Source organism: Miniopterus natalensis, chromosome 1 (assembly GCF_054644295.1).
Source record: "Miniopterus natalensis isolate mMinNat1 chromosome 1, mMinNat1.hap1, whole genome shotgun sequence".
NCBI classification, from domain to species: Eukaryota; Metazoa; Chordata; class Mammalia; order Chiroptera; family Miniopteridae; genus Miniopterus; species Miniopterus natalensis.
Genome location: NC_142081.1, coordinates 144,720,354 through 144,743,343, shown reverse-complemented (window position 1 = coordinate 144,743,343; position 22,990 = coordinate 144,720,354). Strand labels below are relative to the sequence as shown.

At 35.5% G+C, this 22,990-nt stretch overlaps 1 protein-coding gene across 1 annotated transcript in view; it reads left to right on the top strand.

Annotated features, from left to right (window-relative positions):
• METAP1 (methionyl aminopeptidase 1) overlaps nucleotides 1–22,990 on the top strand; it is a 62,732-nt gene that overhangs the window by 25,275 nt on the left and 14,467 nt on the right. The window contains exons 2-8 of the mRNA XM_016211197.2: nucleotides 6,795–6,846; nucleotides 11,722–11,834; nucleotides 13,214–13,274; nucleotides 17,374–17,465; nucleotides 18,508–18,591; nucleotides 20,491–20,629; nucleotides 22,273–22,404. Of these exons, the coding sequence (XP_016066683.1) occupies nucleotides 6,795–6,846; nucleotides 11,722–11,834; nucleotides 13,214–13,274; nucleotides 17,374–17,465; nucleotides 18,508–18,591; nucleotides 20,491–20,629; nucleotides 22,273–22,404 (673 nt within the window). The remainder of the gene's footprint in view (nucleotides 1–6,794; nucleotides 6,847–11,721; nucleotides 11,835–13,213; nucleotides 13,275–17,373; nucleotides 17,466–18,507; nucleotides 18,592–20,490; nucleotides 20,630–22,272; nucleotides 22,405–22,990) is intronic.

Sequence of the window (22,990 nt, the reverse complement as noted above, 5' to 3'; positions counted from 1 at the left end):
TGATCTGACCCCTGGCTATATTTTTAGCTCTTCAAACTCTTCTCATAGCACTGTATTTTCTTCTTTTTAGCCCTTATGACTTAAACTATGTAGTTAATTGTCTAATTAGCTGTGTGGTATTTGTCTAGAATGGGCCTGTACTGTTCACTGCTGAATGCTCAGAACCTCGCACAGTGCTTTGGTCATAATGTGTGTTCTATATTTGTTTGAGTAATGAATAAATAGAATTGTGTACAAATGTTTATTTGTACATGGATATGTTTTCCTTGGAAGGGAATAACTGCTTTCCCAAGATTATGAAGGGATTCAGGGATCTAAAAAGGGTAAGTATCACACTACAGGAATTGATACAGTGAAATGGATACTCAACCTAGATGGTATCATTAAACATTAAAGATGTTCACCTTTTCAGTCTCAAATTGCATTTAAATATCTGGACATATACAGTATTATATATGGCTATGAGCAGACATTTAAAATTATTACATTGTCTATAGAACATAAAATTCACTTTAAGGAACAGTATCTGTGGGTTGTATCAATATAATAGCATTTAAAAAATCTGTCGATTATTGTATAAGATCTGTGACAGCAGAACAGAGTTGCTGTTGAGTGGGAAATTGACTGCGTAAATTTTTTCTTCTATAAAATTATAAATTTCTTCTAGTTTTAAAATTCTGTTTTCCTTTTAAAATTACTTTTTTAGATGCTAATTCATTCATATTATAAACTTATTTTAAAGGGGTTTCTTTAGCAGTGGGCATATATATATATTTTTTACATTATATTGAATCTTAATTTGCAATAAGGTAATTTAAATGTTTCTTGACTAGGTTTATGTTTACTGTATCACCATCATAGAGGCAAAATGTCCATAATTAGGTTAATGGTTTTTGTAACTTTTTAGTTGGTTAGTCAGATTATTTCACATACCTAGTTAAATGCTTCTAGTTTATAAATCCCCTCCTCCCTTTCCTTTTAACAGTTTCCTTTGGTCACTTACTGATTCATCTCCAAACTCTTCCATAGTTGTATAGCACTCCTCTCAATACTTTTAAATACATTTGACATTTAATCAAATTTATCTTGGAAATGTCTCTCTTGGAACTCTCTGACCTCCTCCAGCCAGAACTTTTTGCTCCCTGGGCTTGCTTCATAGTAGTCATCCTTACATCTCTCTTCAAGCATCATCCTGGAGATTCCCTTGACTTTTCCGTTGTCTTGTCTGTATCACATCTTCCTCTTTCTTGGTTTATTCTCATGTTTTATGTAATATCTCCTCCAGTAGTTTCCTTAGAAAGACTGTATGGGAAGTAAATTTTTGAGATTATGTATATCTGAAAATTTCTTGCTATGCCCTGATGCTTGATTTTCCGTTTGGGTGGATATAGAATTCCAGTTTGGAAATGGTTTTCTCAGAATTTTTATGTTATGGCTCCATTTTGTTTTAGCTTCCAGTGCTGTTGAAAGTCTCGTGGCACTGGGATTTATAATCTTGTGGCACATTTTTTTGATTTATAATCAATATTATTCCCTCCTTTTCCTCTGTAAGCTAATTGGACCTTCTCTTGTTCCTGGTATGAAATTTCACATTGTATGCCTTGGGCAAGTTGATTTTCATCCTTAAGTGGCCTTTTCCATCTGTAAACTCCTATTTTTCAGTTATGGAAAACTTTTAAGTTATTTCTTTGACCTCTCCATTTTCTTTCTGAAACTTGGTTATTTAGATGTTAGACTTGCTGGTTTAATCCTCTAAGAAATGCTACTCTTTGTTTTTAACTTTTTATAATTTTGCTCACCTTTTGGGGGAGAATTTCCTAACTTTATCTTTATTTTGAGATAATTATTTCTACTGTCATTATAAAATTTCCAAGAACTTGTAATTTCTTCCATAATTACTTGTGAAACTAGAATTGTTGGCTTGCAGAGCTGAAGAATATCTAAAAGGTCATCTGTGTTAACCCTGCTCTGTCCAGAAGTCACTTCTATATTGTTCTTGACATTTTTTCCCCCTCATTTTTTATGGTCTTCTGCTTCTTTATATTCTAATTTCAGTGATAGCAGGGAAAGAGATTGCCAGGCTGAGGATACAAACTTGCTAGTGCTTACCTAACAATTGGAGTAGCTTAGGATTTTGGACAAGAAGGTTTATGTGCCGGGTCATGAATCTGTCCTTAATTTTTTCAGGGAAGGCTCTTTATAATGGTGCTACAATATTGGCTATATCAGTACCTAGGAGATGTGTATACCACTTTAGCCATATAAAGTTCTCATTGGGCAGGCATTCAGTTGGTTTATTCTAAGCTGGCATAATGAAAGTGAATTGGAAATTGTACCAAGTGTAGTGAGTGTGCAGAGTGTTTGATGTTACAGAAACATTAGAATTAAGGCCTTGAAGTGAAGAAAAGGAGTGGGACTTTGCCTCAGTGCCTGGCACTCTTTTTTTTTTTTTAAGATTTTTTAAGTTGATTTTTAGAGAGAGCAGAATGGGGGGCACTGATGGGAGAGCCGAACATTCGCCACCTCCTGTATGCCCCGCACCGGGGATCGATCCTGCATTTGGGGCATGTGCCGCGACCAGAAATTGAACCAGCAACTCTTTGGTGCACTGGACAAATGCCCAGCCATCTGAGCCATACCAGCTAGGGCCTGGCAGACTCTTAAATTGGGCCTACTTTGAACTTTTCCTCTCACTTCTTTTCTTCCCTGTCCTTGATCTTTTCCTTGCTCAAAGTCTTACTGCTGTAAACATCTTCGCCATAGGCTAGCCAGGAAGAAGGAAAACCAGGTGAAACTCCAATCTGCCTCATCCCTTTGCCAGTCATATCTGTGATGAGGAATAGCTTGGAAAGGGGAGGAAGAGAAGAAGTTGAAATTGCTGGCTGAAGCTGGGTTTCATGTCATGTGCCTTTGTTTGCCCCATTTAAATTACCATGAATAATTGAGAGTTGACTCCATAAATAAGTACATGTAAATGGAAAAAGCTTCAGAAAGACTGTACTTAGTCCTTCACCCTGTTTTAGGGTAGTTACTAATTGGATTCATTCTTCTGGTGTGCCATGTCTGGTCAGGTAGTGTATTAGCTTCCTGTGGCTGCTGTAACAAATCACCACAAACTGAGTGGTTTAAAACAAATGTATCCTCTCACAGTTCTGGAGGCTGGAACCCGAAATCAGTTTCATTGAAAATAAATCAGGGTGGCGGTAGGGCTGTGCTTCCTCCAGAGGTTCTACTGCATCACTCCAGTCTCTGCCCAAAATCATTAAGGACGAAGGCCTCTTGGGTTGTGCTTGTTGCTTTGTGTTCTCAGGACTGCTGCTTCACCTCAGGGAGCAAGCATCTCCCTGTTTGAAGCAGGAAAGGGCAAAGAATAGAAAATGCATGCCTGTTTTCTAAGAAGCTTTCCAGAAGCCCTACCCAACAACTAGGCTTAACATTGTATTGTCCAGACTAGATCACATGGCCACCCATATCTTTAAGGAGGCTGGGAATGTTTTTAGCTGGGCACATTACAACTCCACTAGCAAGATTCTGTTGGTGTTAGGGAAGAGGGGAATGGCTATGGAGTAGGCAGCTTGCAGTCTGTCCTAGTGGGTAATGAAAATAGTGTACATTTCCACCTACAGCTAGAAGGCTTTTGTATATGTGATCACAGTAACCTTAGTTCATTCTCCAACATAAAATGAGAAAACCTGGGATGTACATTGATACTTGCTGTGTGCTAGACACTTTAACTACTTTCATATCAGTTATTTACATCATCTCCTGTAATCTGCTGTATTATCTTCTCCTGGAGATATTAACACCACTTTATAGATGAGGCAACTGAGGTTCCATGAGAATGGTTAATAATACCGTTTTCTAGATTTAAAGATAAAATTTTAGAGCTTACAGTGGTGCAGCTAATACATGGTAGAGCTTAATCACACCCATGTTTGCTAAATTGATGCTTTGAATTGAGTGCACACACCCCCATACCCAGCCATCCACACCTTGTAAAGCAGTGAGAAAGCAGCATCGCCTTTAGTGAGGTAATGCTAGGTTTGAGTCTTCTGCCATGTATAGCTCTGTTATGTGATAGACAAATTATCACATATTTGTGCTTCAGAGTTTTCACTTGTAAACCCTGCCTTGCAGGGTTTTTGTGAGGATGAAACGAGATATAGACATATACTGCACCTATTCAGTAAACAGTAACTTATAGTTATTACTATATTCATATTATAGATCAACATTGACTTTTTCTTTCCTGTTCTGTAGGAGGTGTGGTAATACTGAAGAAATCACTTGTTTTAGTTCTTGAGTCTTTTCAATTAATCATAATATCCCTCTCTTGTGCCTTAAATAGTTTGTTTTTCTACCCACTTCCTGTAACTCTGGGATGGGGAGGAACCGATCTTTTTGCCATTTGTGAGTGGTTTTGCAATTTGACAGTAGATAGGGATCACTCTGTTTTCCCTCCTGTAGCTGCCATAACAAATTACCACAAGCTTGATGGCTTAAAACAACAGATTTATTATCTTATAGTTCTGTAGGTCAGAAGTCTGACACAAGTCTCAGGACTAACATCAGGTGGTGGTAGGTCCGAATTCCTTTTTGGAGGCTCTAGGGAGAACCTATTGTTTGCCCTTTTCAGTTTCCAGAGGCTGCCTGTATTCCTTCGTTCATGGCCCTCTCCCCTCCATCCTCAAAGCCAATAAGAATGCAGCTATCTCTCCACCTGACTTCCATTATTACATCTTTCTCTGACTTCTGCCTCCCCCTTCCATCATTCTAAGGACACCTATCATTACCTTGGGCCCGTTTAGATGAAACAAGATGATCTCCCTATCTCAAGGTCAGCGGATTAGTAACTTTAATCCCCTTTACCGTAGTTGCGACCTAGCGTAGTCTCAGGTTTTGAGGATTAGGACGTGGACATCTTGGGGGCACCATTCTGCCCACCACATCTCCATCCTCCGCAAAAGACTGAACTCAGTTTTAGCTTCAAAAGTGAAAAAAAAGTCTTAAGGATGTTGTAGACACCTTTTTATACACTTGAAGTCTGTCAATGTTGTAGTAGGAAGAAATAGGTATGACCTGGGTTTTATTAACTGCTGCAGGCTATGAGGATACAGGGAGAGTAAAGGGGAAATAGTGAAGATGTGGGTGCTAGAGGGAGAATCTCACCTCTCAGAGGCCCTTGGGTCAACCTGTAGGGAGAGTAGCCTTAGCATCACTGATGCAATGACTACATAATTCTAGGGATGTTTCATTTTCTATTTTTTCTTAGCCTTACTCTTATCCATGACTTATTCTTTTATGTTTGCATAGTCAAAACATTTATAGGACTTTGTGAATTTTCTTAGTATTTGTAATGATTTACAGTAGTCCCCTTACTCACAGGGGATATGTTCAAAGATCTCCAGTAGATGCCTAAAATCATGGATAGTACCGAACCCTGTATATACTATGTTTTTTCCTATACATACAGATCCATGATAAAGTTTATGAGTTCTCTTTGTCATACCCAATTGTCAGCATCACTCTTGTGCTTTGGGGCCATTATTAAGTAAAATAAGGGTTACTTGACACAAGCACTATGATACTGTGGCAGTCAGTCTGATAACTGAGACAGTTCTAAGTCATTAATAGGCAGGCAGTGTATACAATTATGGATATGCTGGATAAAGGGATGGTTCACGTCCAGGGTGAGACTGTGCAAGTAGCATTCATCACGCTACTCAGAATAGAGCACAATTTAAAACTTACAAATTGTTCATTTCTGGAATTTTTCATTTAATATTTTTTGGGCTGCAAGTGACTGCAGGTAACTTAAATAATGGAAAGTGAAACTGTAATAAGGAGGACTACTGTATTTGAGTGATTTTAAATTCTTTGGAGAGACTTTAAAAATCAAAGCATAAATAATATCTGTGGTTGAATCATTTTTTGATTTATTGCTTGAGTTCATTGTTTTAATTCAATTTATTACTTGAACTCATTTTTTCCAGTTCAGTACTTCTTGCTTGTGTCTGAAGTATGTTATGTGAACGTATTTTCCTAAGTGAAAAGTTTAGTCTTTCTAGTCATTCATCCATTTGACCAATCAACAAGTACTCACTCAAGTTTTACTATGTGCCAGGCCCTCTGTTTGGCTTTGGGGACATATTGGTTCCTTCACAGAGCTCAGTCTAGTAGGACTGTCAACACATAGTAAACAATGGGTATGACTGAGAATCAAAGTACTAGAAATGGAAGAATCGGCAACATTTTCCTTGTCTTTTTTATGATTAATTGGCTCATGATTTTTTAAAAAATACTTCAAAATAATTTGGTGTCATAAATTTGAAATGTAACTGTAATTGCTGTTTATAAGATAGACTAATGTTTCTTGCTTATTTGAAGTAATCTAAAGTTTAGGATGCTTTTTGAAATGCATATGGATTTTAGAGAGAGTGGAAGGGAGGATAGCGAGAGAAATATCACTGGGAGATAATCAACATCTGTCGGCTGCCTCCTGCACGCCCCCTTCTGGGGATCGAGCCCATAATCTGGGCACGTGCCCTGACCAGGAATCGAACCAGGGTCCTCTTGGTTCATGGGTCAGTGCTCAACCATTGAGCCACACCGGCTGGGCTGAAATGAATTTTTAAGCAGGTGTCATTTCTTAAGCTTTTCTCAATATTTAGTGAAGTCAAAGATTTGTTTTTTTGCAAATGAAATTTCCGGTAACTGTTTCTTATATACAGTGTTCCTTAAGATGTTTCTAATTAAGGAAGGCCTGACACTAATTTTCATGTTTGCTCTTTTAGGAATGTTTTAAAGGAAGTTGGGCTACTCACAAGTTACTACATAAGAAAGCAAGTAAGTGAAATCACACATCTCTATACCGTATGCCTTTAAGTGGCTTTTGTGCAAAAGACAAGAATTCTTCCAGTTCTGAAAGTGTGTGTTTGAATAATCAGAAAGTGTGTATTTGAATATTCTGAGAGTGCAATCCAAAAGATAGAATTTGAACTTATTTTTTATTCTTTGTGTTGTGTAATGTAAATAAAATGTGGCTGAGTAATATCTTTGTTGGTCTTGTATGACATGACATGAAGACATGAAATGGATCTTGCTTGAGCAATACCTGAGAATATCTAATCTTTTGGCACCCTCTTTCCTTTGCTAGAAATGTTTGCATATTGTGGGCTGGGGCACATGAGCTATCTAGCTTCATTTAGCCTGATTTCTTGTTTTTGTTTAGTTTGAATTTTGATGGCTTTTTTTACTCAAAAGTATATTACTTTGTGTTTATTTTTTGGTTTTTCTGTCATCTAATTTTATTACTTGCAGTCTAATGTTTAATTTGCTCTTTCAAAGTTACTTTGTGAAACATCACAAAGTGAAACTATGGGCTGCTTCTTGGCTGTTGCTGTCATCCACAGCAATGTATCTTTGAAATGGCCTTTCCCGTTCTGGCCGTTCATCTTGTAAATTCATGTCATTAGTGTGCTGGCTTAAGACAGACAACCTGTCACAATTACCTGAAAATTGACAAGGGGTTTCTGTTCTTATGGCATTGCCATCCTGATGGATGAAGGCTGAAGGCTTGGCAGACAGCACGTGTTCTTGCTATAAGGTTCTGTTTCAGCTTACTGATTTTGGTATATATTTTTTATTATTCATGTACTTTGGGTTTTTTTTTTTAGGAATTTGCTGATCTAATAGTTTGGTAGATTGTTTTATATCAACAGTTTAAAAAGATATTTTCTGTGACTGTATAAAGTGAAGCCTACATTTCATGGAAATTCTAGGCTAGTGTGGGAGGAAATGTGGTTAGAGAGGAGGAAAAAGGATTGTGAATAAATGGGTTTCTCAAAGCATAAATGGCAGAATTTGTTACCTCAAATCAAATATAAAATTGGTTTATGTAATGCCATTTAATTTTATTCACTTATATAATAAATACTGTATTTCTAATGTGTTTGGTATTTTTAGAGCTCTTTGAGCCAGTTATTTTATAATCAGGAAGTTAAAGCATAGGTGAGTGAAGGGCTGAAGAGAAACAGTATGTGAGTAAAAGAGCTTAGAGTTGGTTGCTACCCTAAGCATTTGCTAACTCACTGAAGTGTGCCTGTTTCTTCAGTCCTGGGTTTCCAAGGGTAGAGTTATTTCATTAAGACCTATACTACAAGAGAGTTAAACAGCTGATGTGCCCTAAGTGAAAAGAACATAATTATTACTGCACTGAACTGAAGCTATTTGGGTTTTACTTGTACTATAGTGTTTAGTATGGTGCCCTCTTGGATCTTTTGGGATGGTTTTCTTCAGCGGGTGAGCCTAATTAATATTCTTGATCCTTTGGGGCTGTGTTGGATAGAGACAACCCCCAGCTGGCCAGCCCTGTATCTTTTCCACTGATCCTGACTACACCACTGAGGATGACAGTCCTAGAGGAGGGAATGTCTGGGCAAGGGTGATCTCCAGAGCTAAGAAGAGCATTATGCTAGGGATTAGGGGGAAAGAATGTTGGGTTAAGAAGGAATGGGGCATCATAAAAGATAGCAACTTATTCCAAGAAACAATAGTGAGGTAACAAATCAAGCAGTTCATATTATGAAGATGATATGCTTAGGCTTTTTCTTTTTTTAACATGTAATGTGTACTGATCTCTAATTAAGGATGCCCGATTATATCTTTGCGCATGTGGGATATTGTTGTGTAATTTGCTTTTAATATCTTTGACTGGTTTTGGCATTAGAGTAATTTTATTTCCAATAAAATGGGAAATGTCTCCTCCTTTTCTGTTTTCTGGAAGAGATTGTGTAGAATTGGTATTATCTTTTCCTTAAATGTTTGGTAGAATTCACCAGTGAAACTGTATGGACCTGGAGTTTTTTGGATTGCAGAGCTAATCAAGCCTTAGGAAAATTTCAAGTGTGAGTTAAATAAATGATTCAAGGGCAGGATTTTGTGTGTGTGTGTGTCATAGTAAGGACCAGTTAGATTACAAAGCCCTTAAAGGCACATAATGCTGATGCTTGGGTGCATATTTCCTACGCCGTATTTCCTGCCAGAGTGGACATAGTGTAGTGCTTGCTTTTAGTCTGATCTGTAAAGGTTGTAGCACTTCACACCTTATTTACTCTCTTATGCGACACTCTTTTTATGTACCACTGATATATTCAGTGTGTTTCTTTGTCTCCCAATTCCTAAAGTAAGGTGTGGAAGCATTTAACAGATGTCTTTTGAGTAGCCAGAAATAAGCTATAAAAACTCCTTTTTAAAAAAACACCAAAACTAAATAATACTTTTATTCCACTCCTCTGCCCTCCAAAGTAGTGTGCTTGATTTTTGGATTGCAGAGCGAAAGTTTTATGTAATGTTTCAGAATTGGTTCCTTCAAGCTCTGGGAGCATGTGTTACTTTGAGCTTCACCTTCAAAATGCTGAAATTTTAAATTTTTTGTGAGGATTAAGTGAACAAATCCATGTAAAGTGCTTAGCATATGTATAGTGCATAATAAGTGTTCCACAACTATTTAATAGCCATTTCTGGAAGAACTGAGTCAGAATTGTGGTCAGATGATCCCGTCTTATGCAAAGCTTAGGTATATGCAGTTGTTTTATGTCAGCTGACTGGAGGAGGCAGCCTGCACAGAACCTTTTAAAGACTAAAAGCTTGGATGTGATGTGTTTGAGCTACACGATGGGTGTAGCAGGTACTCTTTGATATGGCCTCTATCTTACCTGGCCCTGTTTCATCCAGATGTTTGAGATACAGCTTCCAGGTATTTATTTACACTGTCCTCTGCTTTCACAGCTTTTTGAAAAAGATTAATTAGGTGTCCATTATATGTCTAGCACTTAAGGCTCAGGTCAAATTGATCCTAAAATGTAAATGAACTGACTTTTGAAGTGTAAATTTCCCTAAGTAAATTATTTGAAAAGAACTTGCCGGATTTCAATCTCATCTAGATAGCTTTTTGGTTATATTATTTGTTTGAGGTCTGCTTTCAATTCTTTTTTGAAAATAGGTTGTGGAAAGCTTGGAATGCAGATCAGCAGGAAGCTTTGAAAGATTTCATATGCTCCCTTCTCCTTGCTCCCCTCCCCAGGAGTATGTTAAAGCAAAAGCCTGCCTCTGGATTGTTTAGTCTGTCCTAGGTTCCAGGTGAAAATTATTTTGAGGTTCATATTTCAGACAGAAGCACTTGATGCAATTCATAGCTGAAGCAGGCATCAGTGGGCCTGCATTTCTAACAGTTTTCTATAGTGTTTGACCCTGTGGCAGTGAATGCAGTCCAGTTTTGCACTGGGATGAAAGACAGTTTTCCTATTAACATTAGCATTCACAATGGTTTTCTTGAACTCCAGAGGGAAGAGAGAGATTTAAAATTCAGTAGCACAGTAGAGCTTTGCTTTTGTTTTTCCATTCTTATTTTTTTCTATTTCTTTAACTTATATGTAATATTATAATTGTATTCTCCTCCAGAATAATGTGAATGGATTGGCTACATGAACCCCCCTTACCTCAGTTTCCTCATCTGTAAAAGAGGAAATTTGACTAGATTGGCTTTTTGTTGTTTTTGTCAACTTGTCACCATGCTATACATTCCATCTTCAGAACTTATTTCTTGTACCTAGAATTTTCTACCTTTCGGCCACCTTCACCATTTCACCATTCCTCACTTGCTTAATGTGGTATGATTTTATCTCTTCTTCCCCATTTTGTATTTTAAATAGGTTTTCTTTTTTTCATACGCTTCTAAAATTATTTGAAGCCTGACTTTCAAAACTTGTGATAGCGTGACAGTAATCAGGAAAAGATGGGTGTGCTTAGAAGGTATAGGTAGATACTGGGAGGGATTTGAATTCCTGCTATTTAAGGTCTATTTAGTTGTTTTATTTTAAATTATAGATAGAAGTGCAATTGGTTGATGTGAGATACCATAGAGGATCTGTTCTGTGTGGAAGGATTCTTTCAGTAAACACAACATTATGTATTAATAACTAACCTGGGGGTGGGGGTGGGGGTGTGTGTGTGTGTGTGTGTGTGTGTGTGTGTTTCTTACATTTTTCTACTGAGTTTTCAGTAACTTTCTACTGATTGTTTCCTCCCTTTATCTTTACCTTTTCCTACCTCCTTCTACTACCCCTGTCCTGAAAAGAGAAAAATGACGCTCATAAAATTTTTAAAGCAATTTGAAATATTGACTTAATATTCATCAACTAAGTGGGAATTTTTTTTTTTTTTTTTAATTTGCTTTGGGGTTACTTAGAATCTTTCTTTTGGTAAGTGCACAGAATTTATTTGTAATACCTGCCTTCAGAAATTTTGCCTAGGCTCAGATTTTATATTTCAAAATGGGCTTCCTAAAAATTGATATCTTAGAGAGGATACAATTAAATTGATATTGTAGAGAGGATACAAGTTAGCATTTACTTGAGAAAAGAAGTTTTATGAGCAGTTCCTAGTTGATATTATATAAAAACTTACAATGTGGTTAGCTTGGGCTTTTTCTCACAAGACACTTAGATCTTTGAGGTATCATAGGGTTGTGAACATAGCAAGAAACAGTAGCTTTGGTGATACAAGCTAAGGTGGGAGTTTACTTGGGTTTTTGTGCCTGGGCTCTTTGGTGTGGTGTTTGTTCAAAGAGGTGACAGTTAAAGAATTCTGCTGCTCAGTAGCTTGACCACTGAAGCATTTTTTTCCCTCTCTCTTCTTTTCTCTCATTCATCCATCACGTAGAAGATGAAAAGGCAAAGCGAGAAGTGTCTTCCTGGAGTCTAGAAGGTGATATTAACACTGACCCATGGGCAGGTTATCGATACACTGGTAAACTCCGACCACATTATCCACTGGTGAGTAAATAAGGTAATAAACATTTAACATTCTTTTAAACCAATTTTCAGTTTACTAAAAATGATACCTATAAATTTGTATTCTGATTATGAATCATACATTCAGGACTAAGTTTGCATTCTAGCTCTTCAGTTTTTATGGTACATTATTTGGAAGTTAATAGGGGTAATTGGCAATCATAGAAGAAGCAAAAAAAATTTTAGATGAAAGGATTAAAACTTCTTTAATCTTAAAAAAGAAAGTGAGAGAATAGATATTTTCTGGCTGGCATGATGGTATTGTATATTACTACTTTTCTGAAAATTTTTAGCATGATGTATTTCGACCCGATATATATATATATATTTGTTGATTTTAGAGAGAGAGAGAAACATCAATGATGAAAGAGTCATCATTGATCGGCTGCCTCCTTCACGCCCCCAACTGGGGATCGAGCCCGCAACCCGGGCATGTGCCCTGACTGAGAATCGAACTGTAATCTCCTGGATTCTAGGTCGACCCTCAACCACTGAGCCACACTTGACAGGGCTTGACCTTAATTTTGATATGGCTTTCCCTCCACTCCTATCCCTTCTATGTTCTTGTCTGGTGGGCTTTAGGGTGTTAACATAGGAATCCATTTAAGTTGAAATCGGTTTGTCATCCATAAATACTTAGTTTTTTTACTGATTTTTTTAAAATAAAAGGAATAAATCTTTAAAAAATTAGGACAAATATCAGCAATTTAAGAAACTCTTTTTTTTTTTTTTTTTAATCCTCACCCGAGGGTATTTTTTTCCATTGCTTTTCAGAGTGAGTGGAAGGGAGAGAGAGACAGAGGGGGACATATTGATTGGTTACCTCCCACACATGCCCTGACTGGGGCCGGGGATAGAACCTGCAACCAAGGTATGTGCCCTTGGCCAGGATCAAACCCGGGATCCTTTAGTCTACAGGCTGACACTAACCACTGAGCGTACCGACTAGGGCAAGAACCTCTCTTTAATCCTAGCTCCCAGAGATGATGATCAGGAACATAGTGGTGTATGTTTACTTAGAGACATTATTTTATTGTTGTTGTTGGTTTGTCAGTTTGTTTGGAACACTGTGAGCACCTTGTTGTCTGCGTGTGATTTAAATCCTTAATGTCCTTGGTCACTCTCCCCCTTATGATATCTAAGTGGCATTAGCACTAGGAAAATGAAGCTTAATCTTCATGAAATAGATGTATTGTGATGATTAAGATATCATTTAAAACTTTTCATTTAAATGAAATGAATGAACTTTTTAGTGTTTTTCCCCACTTTTATTTCCTTTGTTAATAAATTTTAATAGTGAAAGTTTAATAGTGAAAGTATTTTAATTGATTTTAACTAGCATACATCTTTGGTGTTTTTAGATGCCAACGAGGCCTGTGCCAAGTTATATTCAAAGACCAGATTATGCTGATCACCCTTTAGGTAAGTTGTGCTGTGCTGATTCCTCAGTTTTTCATTTGTGAGCCTGAAGACCACTGCAAAAGAAAGGAGTGCTTTTTGTGAAGAAATTTTTCAGTGCCAGATTTCTTTGTTTATTTTTTGTTTTAGTTTTAGTGCTATATTTCTAATAAATGTAAACATGGCTTTTTAAGAGACACTGGAATATTTGAATTAAAGTTTATTTTCTCCCAAGAAATCTACCCAATTCTGAAAACATTGTTTAGATGTTAAAACTACATTCAATATAATATTGTATTTTGTGTTGTTTTATCAAATTCTAGATTAAAAGCACATTTTGATTTTAACATGTCCTCCTACTTTAATTAAATAATATATATTTAGATAAAAACAGATTGTGGAGGCCGCAAATGATTGCCTAACTAAAGAGTGGGCTGTAGAAATAATAGGACTAGTAGTGGTGATGATTATAGTAGTAATGGTGATGATTCTATAAGTGATATTTTTTCGCAGCTGTATGTCAGGCACTGTGCTAAGGTCTCACATGTTACTCCTGTGGTGGGTTCTATTGTCTTCTCCATTTTGTAGATAATGATAGTGAGACACCCAGAGAAGATAGGTAATTTGCAGCACAAGCAAAAAGAAAATCTCTGATCTTAGGGCCTGTAGACATACCTTAAGTTGAATTAAGTGAAATTACTGATTTTGCATGTCAAAAATGGTTGAATATCAGTATTTTCTTGTGGTTTAATCTGTTAAGCTAAGCTGTCTTTGTTTTGTTCTCTAAGAAGTGGGGAACCATATTACAATTTTATGAATATAATTTAAAAATTTAGTTAAACTTCACTATTTCAGATACACTGAAGGAAAAGATAGCCTGAGTGATAGCTCTTGAGGATGTATAATTTCATTACTCTATTAATATTTTTAAATGCAGTTTAAAAAATACATAGACATGGTAAATTCTGATAGGATAAAATGTTGTACAGTGAAGAGTAAGTCCTACTCCCATAGGCAGAATCACTATTAACAGATTTTTGTAGAACTTTCCAGAGATATTTTATGTGCTTACACACATCACCCCTCACTCCAATTATACATAGTAGAATCAAACTATATACACCTTTTCACATTGTTATATTCTTTTAATAGATCTTGAAGATATTCTTTCTTTTTAATGGCTGAAGTGTTTCATTGTGTGGATGTCATAGTTTATTAAACCAGACTCCTCCTACTAGTGTATGTTTAGATTATTTCCACGTTTTTACTTCTTTGATTGACTGCAGTAACTATTTTTGCATGTGAGAATATTTCTGTAGGTCAATTGTCTAAAGTAAAAAAGCTAGATCAAAGAGTACATGCATCTTTTATTTTGAGAGATATAACAAATTTTAGAGATTTTGCCAGTTGTTACTTCCATTAAAAACACATAGGAGTCTCTTTTTCCCCCCTTATCTTCCCCAGTATAGTGTATTATCAAACTTTATGAATTGTGCTAATCCGAAAGATGAAAGATGGTATTTTGCTGTTATTTTAATTTGTATTTTCAAATTATGAAGAAGGTTGAACGTCTTTTTATACATCTGTTAGTTCATCCTTAGCCTGTTCCCTCCCCTTTTTTCCAATTAGGTTACTAATTTTTTCCATATTGATTTGTAAGCACTCTTTCTATACTAAGGAAAATAGTCCTTTGATGTATGTGCTATAAATGTTTTTTCCCAATTGAACATTTATATTTTGTCTTTGTGTATAGCATTACATTCATGACAAAATTTCAGCATTTTTCTGTAATTTATCAGTGTTTTCTTTTAAGGTGTGTATAGCTTAATGACCTAGGAAGATATTTTTGGTTCAGAGATTATAAAACTATTTCCCCCTTTTCCCCCCATTATTTTTATGGTTTCACTCTTTTTATGTGTAATAAAATTTTTATTTAGTATTAGGTATTAAATATGGATGCAACTTAATTTTTTCCTGTGAAGAGTATCTGGTTGTCACGTCACTGGTTATTTAAAATATCAGTCCTTCTATTTATTTATTTATTTAAAATGCAGCCTATATACCATCATATTAAATTCTCACAAGTCTTTGAGTCTGTTTTGGATTCTATTCTGTTTCATTTACCCATTTGTCTAATCCTGTGTCGTTGCCAAACCCTTAATTATTAAGCTATATGATGTTTTAATATTTGGTAGCCCTTGTTGCCCCCACCTTTCCTCTTTTTCAGAATTTTCCTGGCTATTCTTGCATGTTCGTTTTTCCATGTGAAATCTGAAATTAGCTTGTCCCCAAAATATCCTGTTGCCATTTTTTATTGGGATAGTAGTAAATTTATAGACTAAACTGACACCTTTACAATATTGAGTCTTCCTATCCAAGAACAGGGTGTGCTTTTCTGATTTATTTAAGTCTCCTTTTATGTCTTTCAGTGGTATTTTTAAAATTTCTTCATTTGGTCTTTTATTAAGGTTATTTCTGGATACTTTCTCTTTTTTGGTTATTCTTATAAATAGTATCTTCTATATTTTCTAGCTCATTGTGTATGGGAAAGTTATTGATTTTGACATTTATCTTATTGTCGGCCAACTTGCTAAATTCTTATTTCTAGTCATTTACCAGGTATCCCATTATTCTAGGGATATATATAATCCTACCTGAAATTGGTAAGGATTTTTTCCTTTTCTTTTTAATTTTATATGTCTTATTTCTTTCTCTTGTTTAATATACCTGCTAGTACTGTCAGGACAGTGTTAAATCATGGTGCTGATAGTGGGCATTCCATGATGTGGGCTTTTGGCTTGAGATTCATATTTATCATGCTGGCCATGTTATCAGAATTATCTTTCTAGATGATCATTTATTTACTTTTTGTTCCTTAATTTATGGCTGTGATGAATTATATTAATAGATTTGTTAATATTGAACTGTCCTTGTCTTTCCACTTAAGTCATGGTGTATTATATGTATTTTGGATTCTGTTAATTAATATTGTAGTTGGGATTTTTATATCCACATTTATTAAAAAATATTAGTTTATGGTTTGTTATATTCTTTTTGTCACATTTTGAAATAATTATGCTAGCTCTAATTTTAAATGTTACTTTTATTGTTTAAAAATATTTTTAAATATTAAATTTTAAATATTTTTAACTTTAAAATATTTTAAATGTGAATAATTTGAGTTAAGGTGATTTTATTAATGAAGATTCTTAGGGCAATATTTTCAAAAATTTCAAGTATTTTTCAATATTTTTTTACTGTAACCCAGAGTGAAAAATATATTTTATAATATATTAAAAATATATTTTATAATATATAATATAAAAATATATTTTATAATATAATGTGTATGTATAAATTAACAATCAAACATTTCACAACAGCTCTTACCCCTATTCTATGTATGATATAATCTTTTACTTTCTATTCCATTTATTTACTGGTCACAAACAGCAATTTGAAAAACACTGACTAAGGTTCCTGCTTAAAAAAATAAATGTGTATAATTGATTCATCAGTTGTTGGAGTATAGATTTATTATGAGATGATGGTCTTGAAAACAGTTTGTAAATTGTGTGGTACTACTCAAATGTGAATCATTTACTGACCTTTATTAGCACACTGCCTGTCATATAATAAGTGCTCCATATTGTCCAGCCAGGCGTGGCTCAGTGGCTGAGCATCAACCTATGATCCAGGAGATCACAGTTTGATTCCTGATCAGGGCACATACCCAGGTTGCAGGCTCGATTCCCAGTAGGGGGTGTGCAGGAAGCAGCCAGTCAGTGACTCTCATTATTGATGTTTCTGTCTCTCTCCCTCTCCCTTCCTCTCTCTGAAATCAATAAAGGTATATTTTTTAAAAATAAGTATTCCATATTGACTGAATTCGAATAGATCTCTAAATTTATTCTTTAGAATGCTTCCTTCAGTTTACTTAGCACATTTCCTTTACATGTTGAAAATATTTTTTCAAAAAATCCAACCTCGACCCTCCTAAATTATGAAATACCATTGTGTGAAATAGTGAAACTTGACTATTATTATGTCATCAGGGAGATACTTAGGCCTAATACTATCTCTTTCCATTCATTTGGTTTTACGTACTGATTTTCCTTTCCAGGAATGTCTGAATCTGAACAGGCTCTTAAAGGTACTTCTCAAATTAAATTACTCTCATCTGAAGATATAGAAGGGATGCGACTCGTATGTAGAGTAAGTATTTTTTTCATCATTGGGTAGGACATGTTTCACAGTTATTAGTCATGAAGGCAATGACTTGCTGATTTATGAAAGGCGGGCATGTTCTCTTATAAGGATATGACTAGCCATGCTTTTCATTAAACTTTTGTTAGTATATAATTTTGTGCAACAGTTGTTTTCTTCTTAAATAACCTATTTGAAAATTAGTATGTTAGGAAATGTATATTTACTTGAGAGTCTATTTCTGTTGCCCCTTATATTTTTAAAGAACCAAATTTTTATGATATTTTGTCATTTTATTTTCACAAGTCATAACATAGGACAGAGTTTAAGGCTTATATAAAGCTAAGTGAAAGCTCCTATTGTGAAATACCTATGTAGCGTGGTCTTAGTGGCTAATACTTATTAAGTGAAGTCACATGTTCACATTTTTTTAAGGAAAAAAATTTGAAGAATTGATATTATTTATTTAGAAATGATCCTTAATGTTTTTATTCAGTGCTTAGATACTAATTTTCTTCAATAATCTGGAAAATTTTTATTTGTATCACTTATGTGCTGTGATTCTTTGAGGAAAATCATTTTTAATTTTCACCCAAGGAGTGAGGATTTTTTTCTATCCATTTTAGAGAATGGAAGGGAGGGAGGGAGAGAGAGAAGCATTGGTGTGACAGAGGCACATCAGTTGGCTGCCTCCCACACATGCCCTGACGGGGGTGGAGGTCAGGCCTGCAACCCAGGTACCCTTGACAGGGAATCGAACCCAAAACCCTCCAGTGTGAAGGCCAACACTCTAACCACTGACCCACACTAGCCAGGGCTCATCTATTTTGTTTGCCTCCCTTCCCTCCCCCATTATAGAAATATGACAGGACTCCACCTCTACCAGTTGATAAATTGTTTAGACTACTTAAGATGTGCATTTCCACATAGAAATCAGTCAAACTTTCTTGCGCTTTATGAATCTTCACAAAATCTGTGATAGTGCAGAGGGTATAGATTTCTGTTTTTATTTCATTTCTTCTGGAATGTATTAAGGGTTTTTCTTTTACAGCTTGCTAGAGAAGTCCTGGACATTGCCGCTGCGATGATTAAACCAGGTGTAACTACTGAAGAAATAGATCATTCTGTACACTTAGTAAGGACTTTACATTTACGCTTTGAAAATTTTTCACATTATTTAATGTTTTAGACTTCTAAAATTTAAGTAAACTTAAGTTCTGAATGTCTAAAGTAAGTTGGCTAAGGTAATTTGAAAGCATATTTTTACTTTGCTTCAAATATAGAAACTATTCATTGGTCATTATTCCCGTCTTTAAGTGTCTATGAAATACCTTGTTTCTGAAACCTCACATTTCTTAACATTATGGTGTAGCTTTTATAAAATGATTAATTTTATTAGTGCTTGAAGTATATCATGCCACTACATACATGACATATTCTGAAATAAAAAGAATACAAGTTCTGAAACTAGATTAGTGGGGGAAAATGTTCCCTTTCATGTCCACAGTAACAAGACAGTAAATAGATCAGGTACAGGGTGGGGCGGGCAAAGGTAGGTTTACAGTTGTGAGTACTCAAAACACAGTTTATTCTTGTATTATTATTATTAATTACTGTATTATTTTCCATGTGAACAACTGTAAACCTACTTTTGCCCCACCTTGTGTTTGTAGTAAGTATGATATAGGGATCTTTATAGATATCCCTATATCTTTATTTTATAAAGATTGCCTATCCATCAAGGAGAGACCTTAAAAACCCTATAGCAGATGCGTGTACACATTATATAAATAAATTGTTCACCAAAGAAGAGCAATGACTAGTTAACAAATCACATGGAAAACTAATTAAACTTGTTCTGGTCATCAAACAAATGAAAACCATAAAGGTCTACTAAATTATTAAGTTTTTTTTAAAATGTTTATATCCACTGCTGTGTGGGGATGATGAGATGAGGTAGTATTACTATAAATTGGGACAACCCTTTTGAAAAGAAATTTGATGATGTGCCTTGAGCATGTAAATGTTTTTTAAAGACTTGATATTTAGAAAAAATTCTGAATAAACCCTGATTTTTGGTTATTGTTCCATATGTTATAAAATAGGTAGCTTGCAGTAATAGCACCTTGAGTACTTCCTATGGGCCACGTGCTCCTTTACATGCTTTTACTAAATCATTTAATATCCTCAAGTCCACGAGGTAGCTACTACTAGCATCTCCATTTTATAGGTAAAGAAACTGAGACAGAGAGAGGTTAACTTGTCTATGGTTACACAACTTGTGATGGGGTTGATGTTTTTAGTCAAGAGTCTACTGTGAGAAATAATAGAAGTATATTGTTAGGGGAAAGTGATAGGCCTGTAGTTATTGGCAAGGAGTGATATTTTTTGAGGAAACAATTTAAATTTCCAGTAAGTGTAATTGTCAATAAAATTATTATGTATTCCACAAGTTGTGTTATGTGCAACTATTTAAATATTATTAGTAGTATGGAAAGAAAAATTATATATTCTGTGACTACCACTGTGTAAAAATATCTTAGTAAAATAGGACTTGTTATTGAAAACCAGACCGTTTTCTTAGAGGTTTCTTTGTTGTTCCATGTGATTGTAGTGATTAAAATGTCATAGGGATATAGGCTGGTTTCTATATAAGAAATTATAATTACATTAAAAGTGCATGTTAATATTTGCTTTAAATATTATGTTTTTACTTGAAATAATACATTTTTCAAAAGTAGTTAATTCTAAACTAGAGTGTTCATATTTGTATATATTTGTAATATGTAAGTTTGCTTTTCCTTTGCTATTGTCAGTAAACTGGTTTTGCCTACAGTCCGACAGGCACAAACCCTGTTGTATACTGGTTAAGATAAGAGCTAATGCTATTTCTAAAATAAAATATTAAGCAAATTCTTCATTAAGAGCAACAGATATTATCACAGTTTTCAAATTTTAAAATCTGATTAATTGCATAAGGTTTTTTTCTTTTACACATGCCAAATTATTTTCTCTGTATTTTAATTTATTATAGGCATGCATTGCAAGAAACTGCTATCCTTCTCCCTTGAATTATTATAATTTCCCAAAGTCTTGTTGTACTTCAGTGAATGAAGTTATCTGTCATGGAATTCCAGACAGACGGCCCTTGCAAGAAGGTGATATTGTTAATGGTAAGAAATATGTAAGTGTGACTTTTGTCACCACGAGCAGAGAAACAGCTAGGTTTGGGGAGTCCGATAGTGATTTATGTTTTCTTTACTTGCTTCCTGTCTTTCCTTTTTCATATTTAAAATTTAAAATCTAGATTATCATATGTGATTGGTAAATGGGTGAAAGGTGTCAGTGAATTGTGGAAGTAATGTTGATTCAAGTGGGATTTTTTTCCCTTTTTCTTTTAGTCCACTAATGGTTTGGAAGAGCTCAGGGCAGACTTTCTTACAGATAAAGAGAAATCCTTAGTAATATATGAAGATCTTAAGAAAAAAAGCTAAAAATCCTGCAGAAGTGCCTTCCTTGATATAAGAAGTTAAGCTGTCTTGGGAAGCTCCAAGTGCAGAGGAAGAAGCTGCCAGACATTTTCCTCTGTGATTAAAAAATAACAAAAATGGTGAAGCAGACTCCCCTAGATGGTATTTTTAAATCTTTTTTTTTTTTTTAATACATCTTTATTGATTTCAGAGAGAGGAAAGGAGAGGGAGGGAGAGAGAGAGAAACATCAATGATGAGAGAGTCATTGATCGGGTGCCTCCTACATGCCCCCGACTAGGGATCGAACGCGCAACCCGGGCATGTGCCCTGATCGGGAATTGAACCCCGATCACCTGGATCCTAGTCGACGCTCCACCGCTGAGCCACGCCGGGCCGGGCTAGATGGTATTTTTAATGTTGATGAACTTGATCTCTTTAGTAATCCGGCATCTCCAGGAACCTACATATCAAATGAGGAAGCATGAGCCCAAGTGTTGAAGGCTGCAGAGAGTGCACTGTCGGTGATGCTGGCTGTGAATGATAGTGGAAACACTGTTTCCATTTGGATTGTTACTGCTTTAGTTAGGGTACCTTTTCATAAAATTCCATAGGTTTTGAGGGGTCTGCCCCACCCTGTTTTCCATATAAACCCTGTTATTTGTTACATGCATAATGCAAGAGGTTTTTTAGGAATGTGTGTATTGTGCTAGAACCAACACATCTGTACTGTGATATTGTGAGTTGATTGAAAATTCATGGTTTAAAAATACTCATTTAATGTGCTCTCTGGTATATGTTTAGTGTATTATAGTGGTGTAGTAATAATCTTTATTCTTAAACATAGGGACCAAGAGAAGGATGAATATTCACAAATAAGTGAAAGACAAATGAGATTTTTGAAAAATAAGTGAAGAATAGTGTTTTTCTATTTATTGATTCACCAGGAAGAGGAAAAACTGGTTGAAGACACTAAATTAAAGCAGTATTTTCTGTTTAATGTCAAATGTAGTATAGTCTTCCGTTTAATGTTAACTCAGGTTATTGATCTTGCATGAATGTATCCTGAATGAATTTTTCTTCTGCCATACATGACCTTAATTAGAATATTTAAAATCCCACCGTCTGGCTTGTTCTGCGTGACCATGTCTGTTGTCCACAGTGAGTTCAGTTGCATTATAGCCAAGGAGTGTCTATCGGGCAGTAACTGTATACCCACTGGGGTCTAATTTGAGAATGCAAAAGTTACATTTCTCATTAAGCTGCTTGATGCTCTCATGTTGGAGGAATTACTTCAAGTTTGAAATAAACACCAATGTGGTCTTTATATTTGCACCTTCTTTTGCAGTGGACATCACTCTTTACCGCAACGGTTATCACGGGGACCTGAACGAGACGTTTTTTGTTGGAGATGTGGATGAGGGAGCACGGAAGCTGGTGCAGACCACGTATGAGTGCCTGATGCAGGCCATCGACGCAGGTCAGCCTGAACGCTGGGCACCCGCGGAACTGCCTGTGTTGATGGTTCTTGAATGACTATCCGTGCCAGCCTTGCCTCTCCCCTCGCTGAGTTAACGGTGGGCTTTCGCAGTGATGGTTTAAGGATGACTTGGGGTCCCTTGATGAGGATGGGCCAAACGATGGCTTGTCATCCTTTGTTTCGTCTGTTCTCTGTCTTTCTTTGGCTGATAAATGAGGAATTTCTAGATAGTTCTTGAGTGTAATTTTTTTCCTACTTTTTTATTCTTTCATAAATACTACCGTCTCATAAAAATATAAAACAAGATGCTAGATTATGAGGGAAAAGAATGATCCTTCTTTACACTTTCCTCTCTTTCCTTTTTATATCTCTCTCTTCTCCTGAGATGCTCACTTTTACCAGGTTTTTTCTCCTATGCATTAACACACACAACTATGTTTAAATGTTAGGATAAATGGAATCATAATATTTGTAATATTCTGTAATTTGGTACTTTTTAACTAATAATATCCTAGGGATCTTTCCAAATTAGCACATGTACCTGCATGCATAGTTCTACCACATTCTTTTAATGGCTATATATTCC